Source organism: Hemitrygon akajei, chromosome 11, assembly GCF_048418815.1.
Source record: "Hemitrygon akajei chromosome 11, sHemAka1.3, whole genome shotgun sequence".
NCBI classification, from domain to species: Eukaryota; Metazoa; Chordata; class Chondrichthyes; order Myliobatiformes; family Dasyatidae; genus Hemitrygon; species Hemitrygon akajei.
This window is the reverse complement of record NC_133134.1, coordinates 492308-517537: the sequence shown is the minus strand read 5'-3', so window position 1 is coordinate 517537 and position 25230 is coordinate 492308. Positions and strand designations below refer to the sequence as shown.

The 25230-nt window shown below is 43.8% G+C and overlaps 1 protein-coding gene across 3 annotated transcripts in view; it reads right to left on the bottom strand.

Annotated features, from left to right (window-relative positions):
- The window catches only part of LOC140735215 (netrin-3-like), a 430472-nt gene that overhangs the window by 391896 nt on the left and 13346 nt on the right, over positions 1 to 25230 (bottom strand). For all 3 annotated transcript variants that reach the window (XM_073059997.1, XM_073059998.1, XM_073060000.1), the window contains exon 2: positions 22646 to 23652. In XM_073059997.1, the coding sequence (XP_072916098.1) occupies positions 22646 to 23621 (976 nt within the window). In that variant the 5' untranslated portion in view covers positions 23622 to 23652. The remainder of the gene's footprint in view (positions 1 to 22645; positions 23653 to 25230) is intronic.

The window sequence follows — 25230 nt, the reverse complement described above, 5'->3', positions numbered from 1 at the left end:
TAGGAAGAAAGAGTGAGGAGGTCCTGAAGAGTGAGCATAGAGAGCATGGTAGGAAGTTAAAAAGCAGGACCTCGAGGGTGGTAATCTCAGGATTGCTACCTGTGCCATGTGCCAGTGAGGGTAAGTGAGGATGCTCTGGAGGATGAACATGTGGCTGAGAAACTGGTGTAGGGAGCAAGGTTTCAGATTTCAGGATCATTGGGACCTCTTCTGGGGCAGGTGGGACCTGTACAAGAGAGATATGTTACACCTGAACTACAGGAGGATCAATATCCTTGCAGGGAGGTTTGTTGGTGCTGTTGGTGGGGGGGGGGGGGGGGGGTTTAAGCTAGATTTGCAGGGGGATGGGAACCAGAGTGCCAGAGCAGATAGTGGAGCGGGGCTGAAAATAAATGATGTTAAAGGTTCATGCAAAGTCACAAATAGAAGGGTTGTGTGTGGTGGTAGTAATCTTCTGAGGTATGTCTATTTCAATTGTGAGGAGTATTGTGGGGAAGGCTGATGAGCTGAGGGCGTGGATTGACATGTGGAATTATGACGTTGTAGCCATTAGTGAAACTTGGCTATGGGAGGGGCAGGACTGGCAGCTTAATGTTCCAGGGTTCCGATGTTTCAGACGTGATAGAGGCAGAGGGATGAAGGGTGGGGGGGGGGGGGGGTGGCATTGCTAGACAGGGAAAATGTTACAAGAGTTCCCAGGCAGGACAGAGCTTGTCTACCGAGGCCATATGGGTGGAGCTGAGAAACAGGAAAGGTATGACCACATAAATGGGGTTGTATTATAGACCACCCAATAGTCAGTGAGTATTGGAGGAGCAAATCTGCAGGGAGATAGCAGACAACTGGAGGAAACATAAAATTATGATAGAAGGGGATTTTAATTTTCCACGTATTGATTTGGAATCCCATACTGTTAAAGGTCCAGATGGGTTAGAGTTTGTAAAATGTGTTCAGGAAAGTTTTCTAAATCAATATATAGAGGTGCCAACTAGAGAGGATGCAATATTAGATCTCCTATTAGGACATGAGTTAGGACAGGTGACGGAAGTGTGTGTAGGGGAACACTTTGGTTCCAATGATCATAACACCATTAGTTTCAACTTGATCATGGATAAAGATAGATCTGGTCCTCGGGTTGAGGTTCTAAACTGGAAAATTTGAAGAATGAGAAAGGATCTAAAAAGCGTGGATTGGGATAGGTTGTTCTCTGGCAAGGATGACATTGGTAAGTGGGAGGCCTTCAAAGGAGAAATTTTGAGAGTGTAGAGTTTGTATGTTCCTGTCAGGATTAAAGGCAAAATGAATAAGAATGAGGAACCTTGGTTCTCTAGGGATATCAGAACGCTGATAAAGAGAGAGATGTATGACATGTATAGGAAATGGAGCAAATAAGGTGCTTGAGGAGTATAAAAAGTGCAAAAAAAACTTAAGAAAGAAATCAGGAGGGCAAAAAGACATGCGGTGGTTTTGGCAGTCAAGGTGAAGTATAATCCAAAGAGCTTCTACAAACATATTAAGAGCAAAAGGATAGTAAGGGATAAAATTGGTCCTCTTGAAAATCAAAGTGATCGGCTATGTATGGAACCAAAAGAAATGGGGGAGATCTTAAATGGGTTTTTTGCGTCTGTATTTACTAAGGAAAATGGCATAGAGGTAATGGAAATAATGCAAACAAGTAGTGAGGTCATGGAACCTATACAGATTGAAGAGGAGGAGGTGCTTGCTGTCTTGAGGCAAATCAGGGTAGATAAATCCCCAGGACCTGACAGGGTGTTCCATCAGACCTTGAAGGAGACTACTGTTGAAATTGCAGGGGCCCTGGCAGATATATTTAAAATGTCGGTATCTACAGGTGAGGTGCTGGAGGATTGGAGGATAGCTCATGTTGTTCCGTTGTTTAAAAAAGGCTCTAAAAGTAATCCGGGAAATGGCAGGCCGGTAAGTTTGATGCCAGTAGTAGGTAAATTATTGGAAGGAGTACTAAGAGATAGGATCTACAAGTGTTTAGATAGACAGGGACTTATTAGGAAAAGTCAACACGGCTTTGTGCATGGTAGGTCATGTTTAACAAATCTACTAGAGTTTTTCGAGGAGGTTACCAGGAAAGCGGATGAAGGGAAGGCAGTGGATGTTGTCTACATGGACTTCAGTAAGGCCTTTGACAAGGTCCCGCATGGGAGGTTAGTTAGGAAGATTCAGTCGCTAGGTATACATGGTGAGGTAGTAAATTGGATTAGACATTGGCTCAATGGGAGAAGTCAGAGAGTGGTAGTGGAGGATTGCTTCTCTGAGTGGAGGCCTGTGACTAGCGGTGTGCCACAGGGATCAGTGCTGGGTCATTTGTTATTTGTCATCTATATCAATGATCTGCATGATAATGTGGTAAATTGGATCATCAAATTTGCTGATGATACAAAGATTGGAGGTGTAGTGGACAGTGAGGAAGGTTTTCAAAGCTTGCAAAGGGATCTGGACCAGCTGGAAAAATGGGATGAAAAATGGCTGATGGAGTTTAATACAGACAAGTGTGAGGTATTGCACTTTGGAAGGAAAAACCAAGGTAGAACATACAAGGTAAGTAGTAGTGCACTGAGGAGTGCAGTAGAACAGAGGGATCTAGGAATACAGATACAAAATTCCCTAAAAGTGGTGTCACAGGAAGATAGGGTAGTAAAGAGAGCTTTGGCACATTGGCCTTTATAAATCAAAGTACTGAGTATAAGAGTTGTAATGTTATGGTGAGGTTGTATAAGGCATTAGTGAGGCCGAATTTCGAGTATTGTGTGCAGTTTTGATCACTGAATTACAGGAAGGATATTAATAAGGTTGAAAAATTGCACAGAAGGTTTACAAGGAAGTTGCCAGCACTTGAGAAACTGAGTTACAGCAAAAGGTTGAATAGATTAGGACTTTATTCCCTGGAGCGTAGAAGAATGAGGGGAGACCTGATAGAGGTATATAAAATTATGATGGGTATAGATAGAATGCATGCAAGCAGAGTTTTTTCACTGAGGCTAGGGGAGAAAAAACCCAGAGGACATGGGTTAAGGGTGAAGGGGGGAAAAGTTTAAAGGGAACATTGGGGGGGTGGCTTCTTCACACAGAGAGTGGTGGGAGTGTGGAATGAGCTGCCAGATGAAGTGGTAAATGCAGGCTCACTTTTAACATTTAAGAAAAACTCGTACAGGTACATGGATGAGAGGTGTATGGAGGGATGTGGGCCAGGTGCAGGTCAGTGGGACTAGGCAGAGAACTGGTTCGGCACAGCCAAGAAGGGCCAAAAGGCCTGTTTCTGTGATGTAATGTTCTATGGTTCTAATGGCCACCCGAGTAGTCCCTTCTGTACTTTTATTTAATTCACAGTTAAATAAATTGCTCCCACAATCAGGCCTCCAGAATGTCCAAGCACCCACGAAGCTCTCCTCTTATACAAGCACTGAATTGTGAATAACTTCATCATGGAAACCAGTGTCTCCTCTCTGAACTCTGTCTACACTTCTCACTGCCTTAGTAAAGCAGCCAGCATAATCAAAGACTTCACCAACCCTAGAAATTCTCGTTTCTCCCTTCTCCCATTGGGCAGAAGATACAAAAGCCTGAAAGCATGTACCACCATACTTAATGACAGATTCTATCCCACTGTTAGTTGACTACAGCATGGTCCCCTAGTATGATAAGATAGATTCTATCTATCTCATTATGATAGTGCACCTTATTGTCTACCTGCATTGCACTTCCTCTCTTAACTATTACATTTTATTCTGCATTGTTACTGCTTTTTCTTGTACTATCCCAATGCACTGCGTAGTGAATCTGTGTGCAAGACAAGTTTTATCTTGGTACATGCCACAACAATAGATCAATTTCATTTCCTTCACTCCACTCCTAATGAAGCATCTCGACCCAAAGTGTCAACACGTGCCTTTTGCTTCCACATATCCTGCCTGACCCATTGAGTTCTCAATTCCAGTTCCGACACTCCAGTCCTGATGATGTGGTGTACTTGAATTTTCAGGTGACCTTTGACAAGGCTTATCAAATTACCAGCATGGATAGAGCATTGGCAGACTGGCAGGAAGTAAAAAGTGGGAATAAAAGGAGCCTTTTATGGTTGGCTGCCGGTGAGTTGTGGTGTTACAAAGGGGTCTGAGTTGGGACCGATTCTTTTCACGTTATAGGCCAATGATTTGATGACAGGATTGACAGCTTTATGGCCAAGTTTGCAGACAACCTGAAGACAGGTGAAGGGGCAGGTAAAGTTGAGAAAGTGGACAGGCTACAGAAGGATTTAGATTAGAAGAACGGGCAAAGAAGTGGCAGATGGAATACATTGTTGGGAACTGTATGGTCATGCACTTTGATAGAAGAGATAAAAGTAGACTATTTTCTAAATGAAGAGAAATTTCAAAAATCCGAGGTGCAAAGAGACATGGCAGTCTTCACATAGGATCCCTTAAAGTTTAAGGTTCACATAAGTGTTTCCAGGATTGAATGGCTTGTTATATGAAGAGCATTTGATGGTTCTGGGCCTGTATTCAGTAGAATTCAGAAGAATGAGATGACCTCATTGAAACCAATTGAATGGTGAAAGGCCTTGATAGAGTGGATGTGGAGAGTTTGTTTCCTATGGTGAAAAGGTCTGACCAGAAGACATAGCCTCAGAATAGAGGGACATCCTTTCAGAATGGTGATGAGGAGGAATTTCTTTAGCCAGAGAGTGAATCTGTGGAATTCCTAGCCAAGAGCAGCTGAGGAGGTATATTTAAGGCAGAGGGTGATAGTTTTTTGATTGGTCAGGGCATGAAGGGATACAGGGTGAAAGCAGAAGACTGGGGCTGAGAGGAAAATTGGATCAGCCATGATGAAATGGCAGAGCAGAATGAATGAGCCAAATGCCTAAGTCTGCTCCTATATCTTATAGTCTTATGGATCCAAAGTATCAAACACATCCCTTTTGCCACCACAGTCCTTGCCTGACCCACTGAGTTCTTCCCGCATTTTAATTTTTGCTCCAGGCTGTCATTTTGACTTTTTACATATATTGTTTAGGGTGGTGGGGGTGGAAGGTGCTCCTTCCCTCCACTAGCCTGTAGATCACCTTTGGGCAAGGTGTAGTACCTGCTTAGCTCCCTGATCAGGGTCAGTGAAGCCAATGGAGTATGTGGTGAATAGCTATATGAGCAGTTGGTGTATATCACAAGTCCGGTTATGTGACCACTACCTGTCCCACTGAGTTCTTCCTGTATTTTAATTTTTGCTCCAGATTGCCATTTTGCCTTTTTAAAGTTGTTGAAAATTTGAAATTTAAACAGAGAATTGTGGAAACACCAGTAGGTTGGACAGTATCTGTAAATGAAGGATCTTCCACCTGGTTCATTAACTGTTTCTCTTCTACGGATGCTGCCTGACCCACTGAGTGTTCTGCACCATTTCCTGTTAATATTTCACACAGTCATTTATCCAGGGGGCGAGGGGGTAGGGAGTGTTTTTCCCAAATCTTCCCGTGTATCTTCACATTACCCTGTTTTTTCCCTTCAATTCACAGACCTCCCCCCACTTTCCTCACCACATATCTACAAAGTGTGTATTCACCTCCCCCTTCTTCAGTGCAGTGAGCGAAGTGGATTGGAAATGAATGGCAAATGTTTAACATGACAAAAGGCGAGGCCAGAACCGAGGGAAGTCATGAGCAGAACTCGGCAAATGTAGAATTAATGAGATTATGAGAGTGAGAGTCCAGAGCAGAGAGGTGACAATGGATTGTGTGTAGAAAGTGTGAAGGGTTGAACTAACTGAGAAAATCAGGAGATATTCAGCAAACTCAATCCTTTAAATACACCTTCATTATCATCTCAATTGGATGGCATATGCCACCAGCAACACTTGAAAAATCTTCTGCAACTTGCTGTGGCATTAGCCCAGTCAATGCCCCCACCCCCACCCTCTGCCCCTTTGTATTAGTGTGTGAGAGCACACTCACCCGGCCTGTACATCATAAGCTGCTCTGACAGACTGCACCTGGTGTAGGCAGCTGTTCAAAGCCCTGGTGAGCAAGGCATTCACCAGCCGCGCCAGTGCCTGCCACGGCTCACTGCCAACACCCCGTCCAAGGACACAAACAACCAACGCCCGCAGCAAGACACAATGATTCCTCATTTCACACTAAATCGAGCATCTTTTTACTGCAAGTCATCGAATGAAAGGTATGCAAAATGTCCCACTGAGGGTTGTAAAGTGAGCTGGAAGAGAGGTGAGAATGTCTGGTCATTCTAAGGGCTTGTCGTGACCTCAAAAACTGACAGCCAGTGAGGTATTTTTGTGGTACTGTGCAAGGCCAGGTGGAGTGTTTAGCACAGGGCGCTGGGATTTATTCTTGCCACAGAGAAGGAACAGCTTTTCTTTGTATAAATTCCACATGAAACATTGCCAAGACAGGGACAGCACTCAGCATGATGCAGATTAAAGCTACTCTAACGGAGTTTCATCAAACACTCTCTGGGTAGTGATTGGATGATCATGTGCCCACAATCACAGAATCTGTTGACCCATGGAGGATGGGAAAGCATTCTTAACCCCATCACCCCAAAGGAACAGTTAGGGAAATGTTGCAAACTCTTGGTAGATGGATGGAGGTTGCATTCCTGCTGGAGGAGGTCAGACCTTCAGAGTACAACACTGTGGACCTCCTCTCTGTGGGAGATCACCTGAATTCACTAACATGGATGGCAAGCTGGAAAGGTTGAATGGAAAAGTCGCTTCTCAGCTGGGGTGCTAGATAAGACTGTTTCCTACCGAGGCATAATTTGAGCTGTTGCTGCCAAGAATGGTTAAGGAAGGCATGTAATGTGTTCACCTTCATTAGCCCAAGGATTAAGTTCAAAAGCTGCAAGGTAATGCTGTAACTCTATAAAACCCTGGTTAGACCCACACTCAAACATTTATGTTCGGTTTTAGTTTCCTCATTGTAGGAAGGATGTAGCAGCTTTAGAGAGGGTGCAGAGCAGATTTACCAGGATACTGCCTGGATTACACCATAGACCATAAGACAGAGGAGCAAAAATAGGCCTTTTGGTCCATCAAGTCTGTTCCACCATTTAGTCAGAGCTGATTCTTCTTTCCCCTCCTCAGCCCCAATCCCAAGCCCTGTAACTTTTCATGCCAAGTCCAATAAAGAACCTATCAATCTCTGCCTTAAATACACCGAACAACCTGGCCTCCACAGCTGCCTGTGTTAACAAATTCCACAAATTCACCACCCTCTGGCTAAATAATTTCTCTGCATCTCTGTTTAAAATGGATGCCCCTCTATCCTGAGGCTGTGCCTTCTTGTCCTAGACACCCCCAACATGGGAAACATCATTTCCACATCTACTCTGCCTAGGGCTTTCAACATTCAAAAGATTTCAGTGAGATTCCCCCCCATTCTTCTAAATTCCAGCCAGTACAGACCCAGAGCCATCAAACATTCCTCATATGATAATCCTTTCATTCCCAGAATCATCCTTGTGAACTTCTTCTGAACCAACGCCAGCACACCTTTTCCGAAATGAGGTGCCCAAAACTGTTCACAATACTCAAGGTGAGGCTTCAGCAGTGACTTATAAAGCCTCAGCATCATATCTGTGCTCTTGTATTCTAGACCTCTTGAAATGAATGCTAACTTTGTATTTGCCTTCCTCACCACTGATTCTACCTGCAAGTTAACCCTTAGGGTGTTCTGCACAAGGACTTTGCATCTCAGATTTTATGGATTTTCTCCCCATTTAGAAAATAATCTGCACATTTATTTCTACAACCAAAGTGCATGACCATGCATTTTCCAACATTGCATTTCATTTGCCACTTTCTTGCCCATTCTCCTAATAAGTCCTTCTGCATCCTTCCAGAAATCTTCATATTATCTGCACACTTGGCAACAAAGCCATCTATTCCATTATCTAAATCATTGATATACAGAATAAAAAGAAGTGGTCCCCACTGACTACTGCAGAACACCACTAGTTATTGGCAGCCAACCAAAATAGGATCCTTTTATTTCCACTCCCTTCCTCCTACCAATCAGCCAATGGTCCAATCACGACAGTAACTTTCCTGTAATACCATGGGCTCTTAACTTGGTAAGCAGCTTCATGTGTGGCTTGCTTGCTGAAGGCCTTCTGAAAGTCCAAATATATAACATCCACTACATCCCCTTGATCTATCCTACTTGTAATCTTCTCAAAGAATTCTAACAGTTTCATCAGGTAAGATTTTCCCTCAAAGAAACCATGCTAACATTGTCCTATCTTGTCCTATGTCACCAAGTACTCCATAACCTCATCCTTATCATCCTTTATATCTTCCCAACTACTGAGGTCAGGCAAACTGGTTTATAACTTCCTTTTTGCTACCTTCCTCCTTTCTTAAAGAGTGGACTGACTTTTGCAATTTTCCAGTCCTCTGGCACCATGGCAGAGTCCAATGATTTTTGAAAGATCATTACTAATGTCTCCACAATCTCTAGTACTGCCTCTTTCAGAACCTTCAGGTGCAGTTCATCTGGTCCGGGTGACTTATGTACCTTTAGGTATTTCAGCTTCTTGAGCAGTTTCTCCCTTGTAATAGTAACTTTTACCATCCACTTTGATATTGTTTGCTAGTTTGATTTCATATTTCATCTTTTCTCTCCTAATGATTCTTTTAGTTGCTCCCTGTAGGTTTTTAAGTCGCAGCAAGAGGCGGAGAGGGAAGAGGTAAAAGAAGCTCAGAGAGAAGCTGTTTTTTTAAAAACTGATCATGGCAAAGAGGCTAGACTGCGCAGGTGCGTGACGTAGCACACCAAAGACTTAAAAAGAAAGACCACCATATACAGCGGCCATCGTCGGAGTGGACTGAGGCAGAGTGGGTTGGCTTTGGCTTAATCAGGCTTCAGCGAGAACAGACAGGGAGGGAGGTTAGTGTAGAAATAGCAGGGGCTCTGACAGAAATATTTCAAATGTCATTAGAAACGGGGATGGTGCTGGAGGATTGGCGTATTGCTTATGTGGTTCCATTGTTTAAAAAGGGTTCTAAGAGTAAACCTAGCAGTTATAGGCCTGTCAGTTTGACGTCAGTGGTGGGTAAATTAATGGAAAATATTCTTAGAGATAGTATATATAATTATCTGGATAGACAGGGTCTGATTAGGAACAGTCAACATGGATTTGTGCATGGAAGGTCATGTTTGACAAATCTTATTGAATTTTTTGAAGAGGTTATGAGGAAAGTTGACGAGGGTAAAGCAGTGGATGTTGTATATATGGACTTCAGTAAGACCTTTGACAAGGTTCCACACGGAAGGTTAGTTAGGAAGGTTCAATCGTTAGGTTGAAGTAGTAAAATGGATTCAACAGTGGCTGGATGGGAGATGCAAGACAGTAGTGGTGGATAACTGTTTGTCAGGTTGGAGGCCAGTGACTAGCGGTGTGCCTCAGGGATGTGTACTGGGTCTAATGTTGTTTGTCATATACATTAATGATCTGGATGATGGGGTGGTAAATTGGATTAATAAGTATGCAGATGATACTAAGGTAGGTGGCGTTGTGGATAATGAAGTAGGTTTTCAAAGTTTGCAGAGAGATTTAGGCCAGTTAGAAGAGTGGGCTGAACAATAGCAGATGAAGTTTAATGCTGATAAGTGTGAGGTGGTACATTTTGGTAGGAATAATCCAAATAGGACATACATGGTAAATGGTAAGGCATTGAAGAATGCAGTAGAACAGAGTGATCTAGGAATAATGGTGCATAGTTCCCTGAAGGTGGAATTGCATGTGGATCAGGTGGTGAAGAAAGCTTTTGGTATGCTGGCCTTTATAAATCAGAGCATTGAGTATAGGAGTTGGGATGTAATGTTAAAATTGTACAAGGCATTGGTAAGGCCGAATTTGGAGTATAGTATACAGTTCTGGTTACCAAATTGTAGGAAAGATGTCAACAAAATAGCGAGAGTACAAAGATTTACTAGAATGTTACCTGGGTTTCAGCACCTAAGTTACAGGGAAAGGTTGAACAAGTTAGGTCTTTATTCTTTGGAGCGTAGAAGGTTGAGGGGGGACTTGATAGAGGTATTTAAAATTATGAGGGGGATAGATGGAGTTGACGTGGATAGGCTTTTTCCATTGAGAGTAGGGGAGATTCAAACAAGAGGACATAAGTTGAGAGTTAGGGGGCAAAAGTTTAAGGGTAACACGAGGGGGAATTTCTTTACTCAGAGAGTGGTAGCTGTGTGGAACAAGCTTCCAGTAGAAGTGGTAGAGGCAGTTTCCGTATTGTCATTTAAAGTAAAATTGGATAGGTATATGGACAGGAAAGGAATGGAGGGTTATGGGCTGAGTGCAGGTCGGTGGGACTAGGTGAGAGTAAGCGTCGGCATGGACTAGAAGGGCCGAGATGGCCTGTTTCCATGCTGTAATTGTTATATGGTTATATGGTTTTACAAGCTCCCCAGTTTTCTATCTTCCTGCTAATTTTTGCTTTGTTGTATGCCCTGTCTTTTGCTTTTACATTAGTTTTGACTTCCTTTGTCAGCCACAGTTGTACTATTTTGGCTATTGAGTATTTCTTTGTGTTTGGAATTTATCTATCCTGCACCTTCCTCATTTTTACAGAAACTCACACCATCACTGCTCTGCTGTCAGTACCTCCTTCCAATTTACTTTGACCAGCTCCTCTCTCATACCACTGTAACTTCCTTTACTGCACTGAAATACTGCAACATCAGACTTTACTTTCTCCCTATCAAATTTCAAGTTGAACTCATTCATATTGTGATCACGGTCTCCTAGGGGTTATTTTACCTTAACTCTCCAATCGCCTCCAGTTCATTACATAACAGCCATTCCAGGATTGCTGATCCCCTGGTAGACTCATGTCCTACGAAGATAAACTAACTGAGCTTAGACCTTTCTCTTTAGGTGAAGGAGAATGAGAGGTGACTTTACAGAGATGTACAAGATGATAACAGGCAAGATCAAGTGGATAGACAGATTGTTTGTTCATTTTCATGGCTCCTGCCTGATCTGCAGAGTCCCTCCAGCATTTTATGTATGTGTCTTTTTCTCAGGGCGGAGACGGCTAATACACAAGGGCATAACTCTAAGGTGATTGGAGGAAAGCACTGGGGAGGATGTCAGATGTAGGCTTTTTTAACATAAGGGAGTGTTGGGTGTGTGGAAAGTGCTGCCTGGGTTGCTGGTGGAGGCAGGTATATTAGGGACATCTAAGAGACTCTTAGTGACACGGATGAGAGAAAAATGGAGGGCTATGTGGGCGGGAAGGGTTACATTGATCTTGGAGTAGGTTTAAAGGTTGGCACAATATCATGAGCTGATGGGCCTGTACTGTCCTGTAATGTTCTATCTTCATATGTTCCAAGATTCAGAAACAGTTTATTTATTTCAGTTGGGTTGAGGAATATTGAGTTATACATTAAGTCCCATTTATAGTAATCCTGACCCTCCTTACATTCCCATGACTTCCCCAGATCCTACCTCTCACTTACATATAATGGGCAATTCACAATGGCAGATTAACTAGAGTACTTACACATTTTTTGGGAAGAGGGAGTAATCCAGAGCACCCTGAAGAAACTTGGACAATCACAAGAAGAAGGTACAACTCCACACAGACAATCAGTCCTGCAGAACTGAGCCAGGACCTTTATCCCAGGACAGAGATGGCACGTACTAGAAAACATTCATTTAAGGTGAGAGGGGTAATTTCAAAGGAGATGTGTGACAAAGTTTGTTTTTACACAGAGGGATGGTGGACATTTCAGTTCTTTAGACCTGTACAAAGACAATGGCTGAAGTTATTGCCCTCTTGGCCAGTGTAACAACCTCCAAAGTTCTGGGGCTACTGACCTTTCATCGTATGCATTAATGACTTTGCATTAATGCCAAAGCAGCAATTCAGAAATGGTGAAATGTGTGGATAGCACAAAATTAGGATATAACAGATTGAAACCAGTTGGGAAGCCTCTGTGGCCTCCAGCAAAACAAGATAGTGTTGTTGCAGGAATTTTATTGTGCTCTAATTAGTTGATACATTTCTCCCTCATTGGTGGCAAAGTGCTTTGGGAGTTCCTGAACTTGTCAACAACTTTATAGAAGTACAAGGATTTTTTTCACCCAACATTCCTCTTTACATTGGTTACCATGGTGAACCAATCACAACCAAGTTCACTTTTTGGGACCCCAGCTACTGAAGCCTTTGTATAAATAGTTGTTCCTGGTTTCAGTGAATAGCCTGAATCTCATGTTAAGATCCCTGGAATTCCCATTGTTCCATGAAATCCTGAAATTCCCAACATGGCCAGTACATTACCCCCCAGACTACTGTTTCCAAAGGAACACAAACTTATAGCTTCTCCCTCCAAACCCAGGTGTCTAAGGACAATCCTTGGACTAGAGGGAGGCCACTCACTCCTTCCAGTTTGTTCTGCCAGTCAATACTATCCTGGCTGATCATCCAAGTTCAGTACCTCCTTCTCAAATAATTTCTTTGTTACTTCAGTCCTTAGGACTATATCTGATTTTTTGAAAATGCGTAAAATATTTTCCTCACTTGAATGCTTTAATAAAGAATTCCACAGTTTTACCACTCTCAGAGTGAACTCAAGTCCCAACCCTCTGGCTGTGATCCCTGGTTCCAGATTTCCCCACCATCGGGAACCTTCTTCTATTGTCTGATCTGAAGTGTCCTGTCAGCATTTTCTAAATGTCAGTGCGCTTCCCCTTCTTTTGTCTAAACTCTAATGAGTTCTCTTCTTTCATCAGTGCTCCTGTCCCAGAAGTTAGTCTACAAACCTTTGCAGGACTCCCTACAGAACATGAATATCCTTGCTCCAAGGAGACAAACAGTGCACACAGTACTAAGGGTGTGGTTTTATAGGGGTTATGCAACTGCTGATCCTACATCACTCATCCTATTCTCTCTTAACCAATGACTCAACCTGCATGGTTACCTTCATACCTAGAGGACAAGTACACTCCTGCCTCACTATGTTTGACCTTTTGATTTCTCCTCATGTCTCAACTATCAGATAATTTGCCTTCCTGCTCTTGCCACCAGAGTAAATATCATTACATTGCAAAGCACCCAAATACCCCTGAAGCAGGGGTTCCCAAACGTGTTATTGCCATGAACCCCTGCCATTAGCCAAGGGGTCTGTGGACTCCAGGTTGGGAAACTCTGTGCCTGGAACTTCTCTAATGTACCTCATTGAGTGAGGTAATGATGTCCACCAGAGTCCAAGCATGTACATACCATGGCCAAGAAAGCTCACAAGTTCTTCTAATTTCCCTGGAGGCTAAAGAGATTTGTCATGTCTCTATCAAGTATGTCACATCAACCATTAGCAAGTTTTACCAACCCACCATAAAAAGCATCACAGCTTGGTACATCAACTCCTAAACACAAGAAAATCTGCAGATGTTGGAAATCCATAGATGCTGCCTGGCCTACTGAGTTCCTGCAGCATTTTGTGTGTGTTGCTTGGTATGACAACTGCTTTGCTCAAGACCACAAGGAACTGTAGTGAGTTGTGGATACAGCTTAGCACATCAAGGAAACCAGTCTCACTACAAGCACACTGTCTACTCTTCTACCCATCTCAGTAAAGCAGCAGTATAACCACAAACCCTAGACATTCTCTCTTCTCCCCCCTCTCATTGAGCATAAGATAAAAAAGTCTGAAAGTGTGAACCACCAGGCTCAGGAACAGCTTCTATCCCACTGTTATAAGACTATGGAATGATTCCCTAGTACAATGGAGAAAAGAGAATTACAGAGGCACGACAGAGGAGTAGGCCAGAGTTGGTTGGAAAAGCACACTGGCAGGGATGATGGCACAGCAACAATGACTGGAATTTCTGGAGTAACTGGAGTAATTCTGGAGTAAGACCAAGAGAACACAACTAAAAAAGTAATTAAGAAGTTATCAAGATGGAATACAAGAATAAGCTAGCCAATAATATTAAAGAGGATACCAAAAGTTTCTTCAGAATTAGAATCAGAATCAGGTTTATTATCACCAGCATGTAACGTGAAATTTGTTAACTTAGCAGTAGCATTTCAATGCAATACATAACCTAGAAGAGAAAAAAATAATAAAATACAAATAATAATAATAAATAAACAAGTAAATCAATTACAGTATACATATATTGAATAGATTTTTTTAAATGGGCAAAAAACAGAAATACTGTATATTAAAAAAAGCAAGATACATGAAGTGTAAAAGAGGTGAGAGTGGATATCAGATCACTGGAAAACAATACTGGAGAGGTAGTAATAGGAAATGGCAGATGAACTGAATAAGTATCTTGCATGTCTTCACTGTGGAAGACACTAGCAGTATGGTGAAGTTCTGGGTGTCAGGGGTCATGAAGTGTGTAAAGTTACCATTTCTAGAGATAACTAGAATTGGAATTTCTTACATCTATCTCACACCATGAGGGAGTAAAAATCTTAACGTTGCATCTTTGTCACCATGTACAAACAATAAGGAAGGCAAATGTGGGAGGATATTGCCCAGTGATTGTATACAGAATTGTTCTGTATACACGTATGTACAGTCAGACATGCAATCTGATCAATGGGGATTGCTAAATCTGATGGCTTGGCAAAAGAAGCTGTCCCATATCCCTTCGGTCCTGGTCTTAATGCAGTACCATTTGCCAGATGGAAGCAGCTGAAATAGTTTGTGGTTGAGGTGGCTGGAGTCCTTGATGATCCTCAGGGCCCTTTTTGTGCACCTGCTGCTGTAAATGTTCTAAATAGAGGAAAGTTCACACCCACCAATATGCTGGGTTGTCCACACCACTCTCTGCAGTGCCCTGCAATTAAGGGTAGTACATTTCTGTACCAGGCAGTAACACAGTCAGGATGCTCTTGATGGTACTGAGGATTTGGGGACTCATGCCAAACTTTTTCAGCTGTCTGAGGTGAAAGGGGCACTGTTGTGCTTTTTTTACGACAACCAGTATGTATATTCCAGGTGAGAATCTATAACCATATAACAATTACAGCACAGAAACAGGCCATCTCGGCCCTTCTAGTCCGTGCCGAACGCCTACTCTCACCTAGTCCCACTGACCCGCACTCAGCCCATAACCCTCCATTCCTTTCCTGTCCATATACCTATCCAATTTTACTTTAAATGACAATACCAAACCTGCCTCTACCACTTCTACTGGAAGCTCATTCCACACAGCTACACTCTCTGAGTAAAGAAATTCCCCCTCGTGTTACCCTTAAACTTTTGCCCCCTAACTCTCAACTTATGTCCTCTTGTTTGAATCTCCTCTACTCTCAATGGAAAAAGCCTATCCACGTCAACTCCATCTATCCCCCTCATAATTTTAAATACCTCTATCAAGTCCCCCCTCAACCTTCTACGCTCCAAAGAATAAAGACCTAACTTGTTCAACCTTTCCCTGTAACTTAGGTGCTGAAACCCAAGTAACATTCTAGTAAATCTTTGTACTCTCTCTATTTTGTTGAGATCTTTCCTACAATTTGGTGACCAGAACTGTACACAATACTCCAAATTCGGCCTTACCAATGCCTTGTACAATTTTAACATTACATCCTAACTCCTATACTCATTGCTCTGATTTATAAAGGCCAGCATACTAAAGGCTTTCTTCACCACCCTATCCACATGGTGAAGAAAGCTTCAGGGAACTATGCACCATTATTCCTAGATCACTCTGTTCTACTGTATTCTTCAATGCCCTACCATTTACCATGTACGTCCTATTTGGATTATTCCTACCAAAATGTAGCACCTCACACTTATCAGCATTAAACTCCATCTGCCATCATTCAGCCCACTCTTCTAACTGGCCTAAATCCCTCTGCAAACTTTGAAAACCTACTTCATTATCCACAACGCCACCTACCTTAGTATCATCTGCATACTTACTAATCCAATTTACCACCCCATCATCCAGATCATTAATGTATATGACAAACAACATTAGACCCAGTACACATCCCTGAAGCACACCACTAGTCACCGGCCTCCAACCTGACAAACAGTTATCCACCACTACTGTCTGGCATCTCCCATTCAGCCACTGTTGAATTCATTTTACTACTTCGATATCAATACATAAGGATTGAACCTTCCTAACCAACCTTCCGTGTGGAACCTCGTCAAAGGTCTTACTGAAGTCCATATAAACCACTGCTTTATCCTCATCAACTTTCCTCGTAACCTCTTCAAAAAATTCAATAAGACTCGTCAAACATGACCTTCCACGCACAAATCCATGCTGACTGTTCCTAATCAGACCCTGTCTATCCAGATAATCTACTCACTAATCTACTCACCCTCTTAACTACAGTTCCATTGATGTCAATGGGGCTAGCCTGTCTCTGTTCCTCCTGTAATCCATGATCAACTCCTTCATTTTTTTCAACATTGAGGGAGAGATTCTTGGAAAACTGAAAGGTCTGAAGGTAGATAAGTCACCTGCACTAGATGATGTACACCCTAGAGTTCTGAAAGAGGTGGCTGAAGAAATTGTGGAGGTATTAGTAACGATCTTTCAAAAATTACTAGATACTGGAATGGATCCAGAAGACTGGAAAGTTGCAAATGTCATTCCAATATTCAAGAAGGGAGAAAGACAGAAGAAAGGTAATTATAGGCCAGTTAATCTGACCTCAGTGGTTGGGAAGATGTTGGAGTTGACTATTAAGGATAAGGTCTCAGGGTATACAGAGAGGTACATGATAAAATAGGCTGTTGTCAATATGGTTTCCTCAAAGGAAAATCTTGACAAACAAATCTGTTGGAATTCTTTGAAGAAAGACAAAGGAGAATCTGTTGAATCTGTTGATTCTCCTGTACTTGGATTTACAGAAGGCCTTTGATAAGGTGTCACACATGAGGCTGCTTAACAATCTATGAGCCCATGGTATTACAGGGAAGATTCTAGCAAGGATAAAGCAGTAGCTGATTGACAGGTGGTAAAGAATGGGAATAAAGGGAGCCTTTTTTGATTGGCTGTTGGTGACTAGTGGTGTTCCACAATGGTCTATGTTGGGACTGATTTTTATTTTAACATACTATGTCAATGATTTGGATGATTGAAATGAGGCTTTGTTGAAAAGTTTGCAGATGATATGAAGATCAGTGTTGGGCAGATGGTTTTGAGGAAGTAGGGAGGCTATAGAAGATCATATATTAGGCAAATGGACAAAGTGGTAGATGGAATAAAGTGTCGGGAAGTGTATGGCCATCCACTTTGGTAGAAGAAATGGAAGTGTAGACTATTTTCTAAATGGAAAGAAAATACAAAAAAAAACTGAACTGCAAAGGTCCATGTGCTGGATTCCCTGAAGCATAATTCACAGGTTAGGTCTGTGGTGAGGAAGGCAAATGAAACATTAGCATTAATTTCAAGAGGACTAGAATATAAAAGTAAGGATGTAATGTTGAGACTTTATAAAGCACTGGTGAGGCCTCACTTGGAGTATTGTGAGAAGTTTTGTGCTTGAGAACGGATGTGCTGATGCAGCAGGGTTCAAAAAATGTTCACAAAAATGATTCCAGGATTGAATGGCTTGTCATATGAAGACTGTTTGATGGCTTTGGGCCTGTATTCACTAGAATTCAGAAGAATGAGGGGCAACCTCATTGAACCCTATCGAATGGTGAAAGGCCTTGATAGAATGGATGTGGAGAGGATGTTTCCTATGGTGAGAGAGTCCAAGACCAGAAGACACAGCCTCAAAATAGAGGGGCATCCTTTTAGAATAGAGAGGAAGAGGAATTTCTTCAGCTAAAGAGTAAAGAAACCTGCCACAGGCAGCTGTGGAGGTCAAGTCTTTATGTATATTTAAGGCAGAAGTTGACAGATTCTTGATTGTTCAGGGCATGAAGGGATACAAAAAGGCAGGAGATTGGGGCTGAGAGGAAAATTGGATAAGCCATTATGAAATGGCAGAGCAAACTCGATAGACAGAAAGGGAAGGGGTGGCCACTAAACAGCGTAGCAGTAGGCAGGTAGTGCAGGAGTCCCCTGAGGTCATCTCCCTCCTAAACAGATATACTGTTTTGGATACTGTTGGGGGAGATGTCTCATCAGGGGAAGGCAGCAGCAGCTGAGTTCATTGCACCATGGGTGGCTCTGTGGCACAGGAGGGAAGGAAAAGGAGTGGGAGAGCTATAATGATAGGGGATTCGATTGTAAGGGGAATAGATAGGCTTTTCTGCAGCCGCAAACGAGACTCCAGGATGGTATGTTGCCTCCCTGGTGCAAGGGTCAAGGATGTCTCTGAGCGGCTGCAGGACATTCTGCAAATGGGAGGGTGAACAGCCAGTGGTCGTGGCGCACATAGGTACCAACGATATAGGTAAAAAACGGGATGAGGTCCTACTAGGTGAATTTAGGGAGTTAGGAAATAAACTAAAAAGTAGGACCACAAAGGTAATAATCTCTAGATTACTACCAGTGCCACGTGCTAGTCAGAGTAGAAATAGGAGGATATTTCAGTTGAATACGTGGCTTGAAAAATGGTGCAAGGGGGAGGGATTCAAATTTCTGGGGCATTGGAACCAGTTCTGGGGGAGGTGGGACCGGTATAAACAGGACGGTCTGCACCTGTGTTGGACTGGAACCAATGTCCTAGGGGGAGTGTTTGCTACTGCTGTTCAGGAGGATTTAAACTAATGTGGCAGGGGGATGGGAGCAAGTGCAGAGATACAGAGGGGTGTAAAATGAGGGTAGAAGCAAAAAGTAGTAAGGTGAAAAGTAAAAGTGGCAGGCAGGCAAATCCAGGGCAAAAAACAAAAAGGGCCACTTTTCAACATAATTGTATAAGGGCTAAGAGTGTTGTAAAAACAAGCCTGAAGGCTTTGTGTATCAATGTGAGGAGCATTCATAAAAAGGTGGATGAATTGAATATGCAGATAGTTATGAATGAATATGATTTAGTTGGGATCACAGAGACATGGCTCCAGGGTGACCAAGGATGGGAGCTCAACATTCAGGGATATTCAATATTCAGGAGGGATAGACAGGAAAGAAAAGGAGGTGGGGTAGCATTGCTGGTTAGAGAGGAGATTAACGAAATAGAAAGGAAGGACATTAGCCTGGAGGATGTGGAATCAAAATGGGTAGAGCTGCATAACACTAAGGGGCAGAAAACGCTGGTGGGAGTTGTGTACAGGCCACCTAACGTAGTAGTGAGGTTGGGGATGGCATTAAACAGGAAATTAGAAATGCGTGCAATAAAGGAACAGTAGTTATAATGGGTGACTTCAATCTACATATAGATTGGGTGAACCAAATTGGTAAGGGTGTTGAGGAAGAGGATTTCTTGGAATGTATGTGGGATGGTTTTCTGAACCAACATGTCGAGGAACCAAATAGAGAGCAGGCCATTCTAGATTGGGTATTGGGCAATGAGGAAGGGTTAGTTAGCAATCTTGTCGTGCGAGGCCCCTTGGGTAAGAGTGACCATAATATGGCGGAATTCTTCATTAAGATGGAGAGTGACATAGTTAATTCAGAAACAACGGTTCTGAACTTAAAGAAGGGTAACTTTGAAGGTATGAGACGTGAATTAGCTGAGATAGACTGGCAAATGATACTTAAAGGGTTGACGGTGGATATGCAATGGCAAGCATTTAAAGATTGCATGGATGAACTACAACAATTGTTCATCCCAGTTTGGCAAAAGAATAAACCAGGGAAGGCAGTGCACCCGTGGCTGACAAGGGAAATTAGGGATAGTATCAAGTCCAAAGAAGAAACATATAAATTAGGAAAAAAAAAGCGGCACACCTGAGGACTGGGAGAAATTCAGAGACCAGCAGAGGACAAAGTGCTTAATTAGGAAAAGGAAAAAAGATTATGAGAGAAAGCTGGCAGGGAACATAAAAACTGACTGTAAAAGCTTTTATAGATATGTGAAAAGAAAAAGATTGGTCAAGACAAATGTAGGTCCCTTACAGTTAGAAACAGGTGAATTGATCATAGGGAACAAGGACATAGCAGACCAATTGAATAACTACTTTGGTTCTGTCTTCACTAAGGAGGACATAAATAATCTTCCGGAAATAGTAGGGGACCGAGGGTCTAGTGAGATGGAGGAACTGAGGGAAATACATGTTAGTAGGGAAGTGGTGTTAGGTAAATTGAAGGGATTAAAGGCAGATAAATCCCCAGGGCCAGATGGTCTGCATCCAAGAGTGCTTAAGGAAGTAGCCCAAGAAATAGTGGATGCATTAGTGATAATTTTTCAAAACTCCTTAGATTCTGGATTAGTTCCTGAGGATTGGAGGGTGGCTAATGTAACCCCACTTTTTAAAAAAGGAGGGAGAGAAAAACCGGGGAATTATAGACCGGTGAGTCTGACATCGGTGGTGGGGAAAATGCTAGAGTCGGTTATCAAAGATGTAACAGCACATTTGGAAAGAGGTGAAATCATCGGACAAAGTCAGCATGGATTTGTGAAAGGAAAATCATGTCCAACGAATCTTATAGAATTTTTTGAAGATGTAACTAGTAGAGTGGATAGGGGAGAGCCAGTGGATGTGGTATATTTAGATTTTCAAAAGGCTTTTGACAAGGTCCCACACAGGAGATTAGTGTGCAAACTCAAAGCACACGGTATTGGGGGTATGGTATTAATGTGGATAGAGAATTGGTTGGCAGACAGGAAGCAAAGAGTGGGAGTAAACGGGACCTTTTCAGAATGGCAGGCAGTGACTAGTGGGGTACCACAAGGCTCAGTGCTGGGACCCCAGTTGTTTACAATATATATTAATGATTTAGACGAAGGAATTAAATGCAGCATCTCCAAGTTTGCGGATGACACGAAGCTGGGCGGCGGTGTTAGCTTTGAGGAGGATGCTAAGAGGATGCAGGGTGACTTGGATAGGTTAGGTGAGCGGGCAAATTCATGGCAGATGCAATTTAATGTGGATAAATGTGAGGTTATCCACTTTGGTTGCAAGAACAGGAAAACAGATTATTATCTGAACGGTGGCCAATTAGGAAAAGGGGAGATGCAATGAGACCTGGGTGTCATTGTACACCAGTCATTGAAGGTGGGCATGCAGGTACAGCAGGCGGTGAAAAAGGCAAATGGTATGTTGGCATTCATAGCAAACGGATTTGAGTACAGGAGTAGGGAGGTTCTACTGCAGTTGTACAAGGCCTTGGTGAGACCGCACCTAGAGTATTGTGTGCAGTTTTGGTCCCCTAATCTGAGGAAAGACATTCTTGCCATAGAGGGAGTACAAAGAAGGTTCACCAGATTGGTTCCTGGGATGGCAGGACTTTCATATGAAGAAAGACTGGATCGACTAGGCTTATACTCACTAGAATTTAGAAGATTGAGGGGGGATCTTATTGAAACGTATAAAATTCTAAAGGGATTGGACAGGCTAGATGCAGGAAGATTGTTTCCGATGTCGGGGAAGTCCAGAACGAAGGGTCACAGTTTAAGGATAAAGGGGAAGCCTTTTAGGACCGAGATGAGGAAAAACTTCTTCACACAGAGAGTGGTGGAATTCTCTGCCTGAGGAAACAGTTGAGGCCGGTTCATTGGCTATATTTAAGAGGAAGTTAGATATGGCCCTTGTGGCTAAAGGGATCGGGGTATGGAGAGAAAGCAGGTACAGGGTTCTGAGTTGGATGATCAGCCATGATCATACTGAATGGCGGTGCAGGCTCGAAGGGCCGAATGGCCTACTCCTGCACCTATTTTCTATGTTTCTGTACCCTAATTCTGCTAGATGGCCAAGGCTTCACTTCCTTCTCTCTGTACTCCACATTCCTGACCATGAAGATTAATCTTTCCAGCAGCTTCTTCATTTGCACAGTCTTATTGGTTTCAGACTCTCAAATCTATTCTCTTCTCAAAGCTTAACTATTCCTCATTCTTTATAAACTATTTCTTGACTCCAGTGGAGAGGATATAGACTACAGTGAACCCACATGTCCCTATTTCCCATTCACATCCTCCGTGTCCCAAATAAACTTCTTCTGCTCTACCTTCTGCCACTAATGGTGTTTCAAACTTTCACAGGCACATTAAAGTTGAAATAATTGTTGAATGTTTGATGCTTTTGAGCTGCTCCTGAAGGGCTTATCAGTCTGATGCTGTCACTCAGAGCACTGGACTCCACCTCTGGGTGCGAGCTCCACTTTGGCTGCTCTCTTAGGCAGAACATTACCCCACCTACTGAAACCCTCCCCTCCCCAATCCCACAGGCACCAGGGAGTGCCACTGCCTGACAAGAGCCATGTAGATCACTGTCTGATTCTTAGCCACTGCATGAAAACAGGACTGAGCTGGATGATGGGTTAGTGTTAGGTCGGTGTTTACCCTGGGAGATTGGACAGAGTTGGGAGTGTGGTGATGGGAGAACAGTGCTGGATTGGCATTGACTCAGTGTTGGAAGGATAACGTTGAACCTGTGTGGTGGGAGAGAGCTAGGAGAAAGGTGATGGGACAATGATATGAAGTTGATGTTGACCCAGGTGATGGGAAAGTGTTGGTTTGGGGTTGACGCTGGGTCATGGGACAAGGTTGAGAACAGCGTTAACCTTGAGTGACAGCATATGTTTAACACGTCCCGCTCTGTACCCCTTGCACTTACCCAGGCACTCGTTGGCATCGCGGGCAGTCGCCCTCTGCCAGGGCCGGTCATAATGGAAGGGTTTGCAGCGATCGCATTCGGCTCCGGCTGTGTTGTGTCTGCAGTCACACACCAGGTAGCCGTCCTTGTCGTTCACACAGCGGGACGCGTGCCCGTTACAGCGGCAGCGGCCGCCCACTTGCAGGTCGGCCACCGCGTACTGGAAGCTCTCCCGGGGCCCGCCGTCGCCCAATGTGTGTGCCCGGCTGAACACCACTCGGATGTCGGTGGCCGTCACCCAATCCTGCAGCACAGGGCTGTTGTCGAAGTCCTGGGCCGAGGGACGGCCGTCCAGTGTGCTAAAGGCGATCAGCCCCCCACTCAGCGGGTACAGGTCAGAGTAACCATCCGAACACAAGGCCTCCTGCTCGTTCTGCTTGGTTACGGGCGCCCTGTTGGGCTTGTTGTATACCCGGCGACACTGCGCGGAGAAGAACTGGTAGGGAACCCACGTCCGGCCGTAGTCCATCGACTTATAGATGCTCATGGACTCTGGGCGCGGCGAGCAGAATTGCAGACTCACGTACGTGATCTCGAACTTCTTGTGCAAGGACAGTGTGAGGGTGACGTTGTGCGACGGCTGTGAGAAGCTTTCCGACCGCCAGCAGCTCAGGTTGTGCGCGTTATTCAGATCGGTCAAGTAGGCGGCGGGGTGCGCACTCCTGGGGTCCGAGGCGTCGCAGGTCCGGCACGTCCGGCTGCGGCCGCCCCCTTTCTCTGTTGGGAAGCAGTAGGTGCTGGGCGGGGACCCACACGTGCTGGAAGCCTGCACCTCCCGGCCGAAGCCGGCGTTTACAAAGTCGGGGATGCAGCGCCGGGGTTGCCCTGCCTCGTCGTAGCATGGGTCGGGCTGGCTGTGCTGCGGCGCGAAAATCGCCAGGCTCAGACACTGCTCCAGTAGACAGGCGAAGACCATCACCCTGCCAAACCATGCCATCTTCGTCCGGGAGCCCGCTGCACTCAGAGACCTGCCAGGGACGAGCAGAACGTATCAAACCACGACGTCGAACCCTCCCGGGTTATAGGGTGGTACTTATAGTGGGATGGCTGTAGTGTGGTGGATGTAATGTGATGGTTATCATGGGATGGTTGTAGTGGGATGTTTGTAGAATGGTGGTTGTAGTGGGATTGTTGTAGAGATAATTGTCGTGGGATGGTTCTAGTGGTGGTTGTAGTCGGAGTGTTGTGAGATGGTTGTAGTGGAGTGGTTGAAGTGGGGATGGTTATAGTGGGATAGTTGTGGAAGGATGGTTTGACGTGTGGTGGTGGTAGTGGGATTATTATAGTGAGTGGTTGGAGTGGGACAGTTGTAGTGGACAGGTTTTAGTGGTATAGTTGTAATGTGGAGATTGTAGTGAGATTGTTGTGTGGTGGTTGCAGGATGACGGTTATGTTGGGATGGATGGTTGTAGTGTGATAGTTGTAATGTGTTGGTTGTCATGAGACTGTTGTATTAGGATCATTGTAGTGTGGTGGTTGAAGTGGGTGTGGTTGTAGTGGGATGGCTGTAGTAGAATGGTTGAGCTGTGGTTGGTGAAGTGGGATGGTTGTATTGTGGTTGTAGTAGAATGGTTGAAGTGAGGGTGGTTGTAGTGGGATGGTTGTGGAAGGATGATTTGTTGTGTGAGGGTTGTAGTGAGATTGTTGTAGTGAGGTGGTTGTAGTAGGATGGTTGGAGCGGACTGGTTATAGAAACGTAGCAAACCTATAGCACAAAACAGGCCCTTTGGCCCATGATGCTTGCCAAACATGTACTTATTTTAGAAATTACCTGGGGTTATGCATAGCCCTTTATTTTTCTAATTATAGTGGTATGGTTGTAGTGAGATTTTTCTAGAGGATTGATTGTTGCATGATGGTTGTAATGTGCTGGTTGTAGTGGGACTTTTATATTGGGATGGTTGTAGAGTGGGGATGATTATAGTAGGAGGGTTGTAATGTGGTAGTTGTAGTGTGGTGGTTATAGTGGGATAGCTATACTGGAATGGTTATAGTTTAATGATTGTAGTGTAGTAGGCATCATGGGACGGTTGCAGTGTGATTGTAGTGGGATGGTTGTAGTGGAAATGACTGTTGTGCAATGGTTGTAGTGGGATGTTCATAGTGTGGTAGTTGTGGGATAGTTGTAGTGGAATGATTGTAGTAGGATCATTGTAATGTGGTGGTTGCAGTGTGATGGTTGTACTGTAGTAGTTGTAATGTGCTGGTTGTTATAGGATTGTTGTATTGGGATCATTATAGTGTCGTGGTTGAAGTGGGATGGCTGTATTGGGGATGACTATTGTAGGATGATTGTAATGGGATGGTTGCAGAGTGGTCATTGAAGTGGGATGGTTGTTGTGTGGTGTTTATAGTAGGGTGGTTGTAGTGTGGTGTTTATAGTAGGGTGGTTGTAGTGTGGTGATTGTATAGTGGTGGTTGCAGTAGAATTTTGATTTGGAACACCTAAGGATTTCCAGCGGGAAGACATTTTGAGTTCTCGGGGAAAGAGAGAGGCCAGACTGCGCAGGCGCGTGACATCAGCCAGTTGAGCGCAAACAGTTTAA